The sequence below is a fragment of the Etheostoma cragini genome, chromosome 19 (genome assembly GCF_013103735.1).
Source record: "Etheostoma cragini isolate CJK2018 chromosome 19, CSU_Ecrag_1.0, whole genome shotgun sequence".
NCBI classification, from domain to species: domain Eukaryota; kingdom Metazoa; phylum Chordata; class Actinopteri; order Perciformes; family Percidae; genus Etheostoma; species Etheostoma cragini.
In genome coordinates, this window is record NC_048425.1 from 2526521 (window position 1) to 2532520 (window position 6000).

The following is a 6000-nucleotide window of genomic DNA, read 5'->3' on the forward strand; positions in this document are numbered from 1 at the left end:
TGAGACCATTTTCATTTCAGTTTGTCCTGATTTGTTTTTTTAAGTGTTTTGAATGACAGAAGCAGACATAAAGAGAGAGCATCATTTGAATTTCTAATTATCATGTCAGAGAAAATTCATGTAAACCTTTTTTTTCCCCAATAGCGATTGCAGAATGGGTAAAATAGCCAGCAGACGTCACGCTGTAGCAAATTTCAGGTACACACTTCTGATGGATGACATCAAAGTAGAGCTTCACCTCCTATTTGTTTTCAATATCAATTAATATGACGATTATTTTCTGTCAGAGGAGGACGAAAAGGCAAGCTTCTGGCTCTGGTTTAGAATATGGGACGCGGCATGCGGACCAAGTCCTGTAGAAGGTTAGCTCGACAGGGAATGTCAGGAGACATTGTGCCTGTTCACCGCCTCGTCACCGGGAGATATTCTGGGGTGTACCATCTAAAAGCGGGGGTCCCTGGCTGATGGCCCTGCAGCTAACCAAAGTAGGCACCGTTGAAGTTGCGACAGCCCTAGTGCCACGCCGCTGAAGAACAGCTACCAGTACAATTAACCATTTGGTCTATAAAATGTCAGAAAATAGTAAGAAAGAAACATGTGCATCCACAGTTTCTATGAGGTGATGTCTCCAAAATGTCTTGTTTTGTCCGAAACCTAAAGATATAATTTAATAAGATATGAAACTTGTTATAACGAAACAGATTTGATTGTTGCAGGTCTACATTAAAGGCAAACGGTTTTAATCTTGTAATGGTCATCTTTATTTGAATAGGGATTAATGTGTGTGCAGATCTGTGTTTTCAGTCGATCACAGCAGTGAGAATGACTTGTGGTCAATGTTTACCTCGTCCAGAACGTGGCAGCCGGTCAGGATGTCTCCCTGTAGGTGAGACAGGGACACACGACGTTAGCTTTTAAATGGTGAACATGTGTGAAAAAGGGAAATGAAGAGAGATGAATCCAAGTAAAAGGTAAAGGAAGAAAGTGAAAAAAGTAGTAGTAAATTCATAAAAAACAAAATGATAAACTGACCTCTTGACCTGGAATATGGTGAACTGCTTGCTGTAGACACAAAATAGATAACTGCTATAAAATCATTGGAATTATAAATTATGTAAATAAAAAAGTTGTTGGTTTAAGGTCAGAATTAAGCGAAATTCATGTAAAATCCAAAACACACACTTATATACAGATAAAGAATTCATACTTTAAACACAACATGCGTTTTCATCATTTGAATATGAAGAGGAGGAAAAGGACAATATCGACATTGGCTAAGCAGAAGATGACGTAAAGGGTGAGGGTGCTAGGGTGTGGAGGGTTGACCTCCGACCTTTTCTCTGCATATCAGCTCGAAGGCGGCCAATAGCTCGCCGCCGCTCTTATCCCCTCGGCGAATCGGAAACCAGGCCAGATGGGGAGAGGCAGTCAGGGAGGGCTGGCACACACAGCGGCCCATGAACTCATCTGCACCCTGGACATTTCAATCAAACACACACACACACACACACACACACACACACACACTTTATAAATTAAACATATGTATTTTTCATTCCAGCCTCTGATGAGACAAATTATAAAAAACATTCATGCATATGTATATAAATAAATTCAAATAAATCGCAGACTTTAAACACTCACGTATGTATCTTGATCGTAAAGCTCCACCACGACGTTGGGCGGAGTGGCCATCGTGGCGTCAGGATCGCCAAAAATCTCCACCTCATAGAAGATGAGGGTCTGGTCCCAGGTGGGATTCAATGTGTTGCGCACCGTCACGGTTTTCTGGGACTGATGGAGGAAGGACACAATGGCGTAGGGGTCTGGAGAGAGGAAACAACAAAACACAACATTAATACAGTATTTATTTAAATGGGCTGTTCTAAATGCATTCTTTGACCAGATAAATCAACATAAATGCAATGGCAGTGAACAGATCCTAGGGTCAGGTTTTTCTTAGCAGGCTATTTAAGTTTCTGTCCTAGAGCAGAGGATGGAGTTATAGTTTGGAGCTAGGGAATGCATTCGTAATGAGGGTCCTCACAAGTATACCAATACAAACTAATGCATGTGTGTGAGTTCAAACTATCCCGGCGTCCCACACAGTGACATCAGCAGCTTGGGAATACCGAGCTCGAGACGGAGGGCTGGGAACGCCACTCGGAGACGTTTGTTATTCCAAGTCACAACCACTCTCCTCCATGTAGACGCATACGCACGCACGCACACGTACACACACACACACACACACTCACGCACACACGCACAAACACACCTTCCAATGTGGACACATGCATAAAACACACATTTAAGTAAAGTTTCTCTCTCTCTCTCTCTCTCTCACTCACACTCACACACACACACACACACACACACACACACCTTCCAATGTGGACACATGCATAAAACACACATTTAAGTACAGTTTCTCTTTCTCTCTCTCTCTCACATACACACACACACACACACAGTGAGTAGTTTGTTGTTCCAAGTAAAGAGTCTCTGTGGAGCCATTAGCAATAGAGTAAACAGAAGCTAAATTGCATTTTCCCACAAGTCCACAATTAACCTATGAAGCGACACACACTGTACACACACACACACACACACACACACACACACACACACACACACACAGTACAGACACACCACCTATGGTGACCCATTAAATTACCGTCCCATTCCCAACAGCCCATTAGCTCATGTAAACAGCAACACAAACAGCCCAGGGGGGTTATGTAAGTTTGTGGGGAAGCAGCAGTAGTCAGGACCCCGGTGGGAGACACAGGGGTTTATGTACACAACGAAGACTGGGAATAGAGAAGTAGAGAGCAGGAGGAGGAGGAGGAGAAGGAGGAGGAGTAGGAGGAGGAGGAGGAATGAGAGACGGAAGGGTGAGACAGAAAGAAAGGGAAAAAGAGATAAAAGGGATCTTAGATCATCACCAAAAATACATTTACAAACAAAAAGAAGTTATTAAGACCCAGGACCTGTTGAGACCTGGAATCAACGTGTCTTGGGTGACACGTCCACTTTGTACAGGTCTCAATGGGCCTAGAGTGTCCTGGTGAAGGACCGCTTTTACAACTAACAGCCTCTGCTGAAGTACATATTAACTAATCACGTAAAATGGCTTCGTCCATGACATATGAAAATGCTGTAAAGCTCGTACAGACATATTACGGGTCAGTCAGACATCTTGGCATTTTGGTCTGTCTGAACCACACTAAGGATTGGACCTTTGAGGGGATGGAAAGACGGAGAGTCCAAAATAGAGGACGTTATTGTAGCTTTTAACAGTGTTGCCCTATCCAGTCGTTCACTTCCTCTGTCGGAGTATAAACTGCTTCAACAAAAGAGGAACAGTTTGCAGACAGTTATGAGACGGGAGAAACAAAGAGCAAAAAAAATAAGATATTTATACAAGTATAAAGAATGAAAAACAGACTCAACGTTAAAAGAAAGAAAAATCTCACTCTTTGATCCTTGACTCAGTCTTTAATCATGGACGCCCAGACGCCATGTAACACCAGATTAACATACAACTGAATCCCATCCATCAACTCTACTCATCCATTACTGTGTGTGTGTGTGTGTGTGTGTGTGTCCAAACTCCCTCCATCATCTATCATTTCTCTCTTCCTCTGTCTATTCATCCCTCTGCTATTTAAAGCTTCGTCTCTGTTTTTACATCTGAGTCTGCGGTGGGTTTCTGATTAACGAACACACAGTAGCCGTAGTTTCCATGATCTTCTTCAGATAAAAGAATAACATTTTCTTTCTCTAACTTCACTCGCTGCTTTTTCTCTCCCTCCATCTTTCAGCGCTACCGAGCAGTTACACCAAACTCTATTATTAATCTGACCTTTATAAAACTAACATTTTTTTTGTTTTTTGGGGTAATTTGCCTCAAAAAATGAGCTTCATTTTCAAAGAGTATACTTGCTTCTATACTGATCTTAACCAACCCGTACAGCTGCATTTATTTCTCGACACTTTACACTCACTAATGCCACGATGTCCTCAAAGGTCGACGTTAGGAAAGTCCCCGCAGTTGAGTCGAGTTTCAAAACAGGAGCAGGAGCATTTTGCCTTTCTGGGGCGATAAGTGCAAACGTGAAAGACCTGAAAGTTTGTGTTAATTATCACATCCCACCCAAGTGTATTTTTGTAAGACATTCTTCATTGTAAAGCAGCTCCAACAGGGAGTGGTGGACTAGAGGTTAATGAAGCTTGTTTAATCCCCAGACCAAGAGGATTCAAATCTGGTTGGGTAAAGTGAAAGAGCAGCGCTTGTCCCTCCCTCATCATCTCAACCACTGACGTGCCCTTGAGCAAGGCCCTTAAACCCAGCCACTACAACTGAGCTGATCAGTGGCCAGCAGATCAGACTGTGGTTGTACAGGGCAGCTTCCAAGTATGAAATGAACTGTGTCATTTCGAATTTGTTCTCAAATCAGCTTAACGAAAAGGTTTAAAATATACGCACTCAGATGTTGTTTATCAGAAAATAAAACAATGACACAATGTGAATTTGGTTGCCTTTGTCTTAAATCTCACAATGTTTCTGGTTATGCTTCTCTGGTTATCTCCTTTGTGTCTGATTCACTTTTTAATTACAAAATGATGCTTTCCAGCCACCAGGTGGCGGAAGTCATCAACATAAATACTGATGCATGCCAGATGCACGATGAGAAACATGGCAAAGAGTTTAAATAATCTGCTGCACAGTACCTGAGAAGCTGTCCTTGTCCATGGCCGGCAGGTCTCTGGCTTGGTACAGATAGCAGCGCAGGTGGTAGCGGGTGCCGCCTAAAACACACACACACACACACACACACACACACACACACACACACACACACACACACACACACACACACACACACAAACATACCATTGTTTAAACAGGAAAGATGTAAAGGAAAAAAGTGGAGGGGTAAGATGGAAGAGTGAAAATTTGTCTTACGGTCAAAGAAACAGGAAATTGTTGGTCTGTTGACTCCGAACGTGGTCGTGACGGACTTGTCATCGTTCTTGTCCTCGATACTGCTCTGTGGGAGGAAGAGGATGAGTAGGAGGAAGATGAAGATCTAACTCAGAAAGAAAGGAGCAGGTCCTCTCTTTTTGAGTGAGATCGTCATCTTCCTCCTTCATCTTGGATTCTGAACTGATGTTGCTCTAAAATCTTCATGAAACATAGCAGGGCCTTCAAAATAAAAAATAAAAAATAATATAAAAACGTATATATGCACTACATGGCCAAAGGTATGTGGACATCCATGCACACATGTTTGTGTACGGAGCACCCAGACCTCAACCCCCATCCAACCCCTTCGGGATGAACTGGAACCAGCCAGACCTGCTCACCCAACATCAGTGACTAGCTTTACAAGCACTTCAATATTACGCTATTATTCCAAATATGACAATATTCGGAATTTAATACAGGTCATGTATACAGCATATTCTGTTTTTTCCGAACATAGCATTTTCCGATTAAGACATGTGGGATATTCCTGTATTATTTGGGTTTTAGAGGCATTCTTTGGACAAGTATACAAAACATTTGGAGTATCCGTTTCAAACGAGGGATTTAACACAGTTTAGGCCCAGTTTACGGCCTCTTAGCTGTTTACGACTTATGTTCAGCTCTGCGCGTTGCTATGGTAGCTGTAAACAAACAGTTTGCAAGGCTGCATACCCGATAAGGAGGAGAAACACTGGGCGCCTCGGTAGCTCACCTGGCAAAGCACACGCCCATATATAGAGGTTCATTCCTTGACCTGCGGCCCTTTGCTGCATGTCATTCCCCCTCTCTCTCCCTTTTCATGTCTTCAGCTGTCCTATACAAATAAAAAGTCTAAAATGCCCAAATCAAATCTTAAAAGAAAGAGGAAAAAAGGAGACTTGGATATCAACATATACAGTGGGTACGGAAAGTATTCAGACCCCTTTAAATTTTTCACTCTTTGTTTCATTGCAGCCATTTTCCAA

At 42.5% G+C, this 6000-nt stretch overlaps 1 protein-coding gene across 9 annotated transcripts in view; it reads right to left on the minus strand.

The window, feature by feature from the left end:
* Window positions 1-6000, minus strand: part of dysf (dysferlin, limb girdle muscular dystrophy 2B (autosomal recessive)) — a 77612-nt gene that overhangs the window by 47276 nt on the left and 24336 nt on the right. For all 9 annotated transcript variants that reach the window (XM_034857022.1, XM_034857023.1, XM_034857018.1 and 6 more), the window contains 6 exons: window positions 4973-5057; window positions 4738-4815; window positions 1645-1826; window positions 1334-1474; window positions 1033-1062; window positions 845-880 (listed from right to left, as the gene is read on the minus strand). In XM_034857022.1, coding sequence (XP_034712913.1) covers window positions 845-880; window positions 1033-1062; window positions 1334-1474; window positions 1645-1826; window positions 4738-4815; window positions 4973-5057 — 552 coding nt within the window. The remainder of the gene's footprint in view (window positions 1-844; window positions 881-1032; window positions 1063-1333; window positions 1475-1644; window positions 1827-4737; window positions 4816-4972; window positions 5058-6000) is intronic.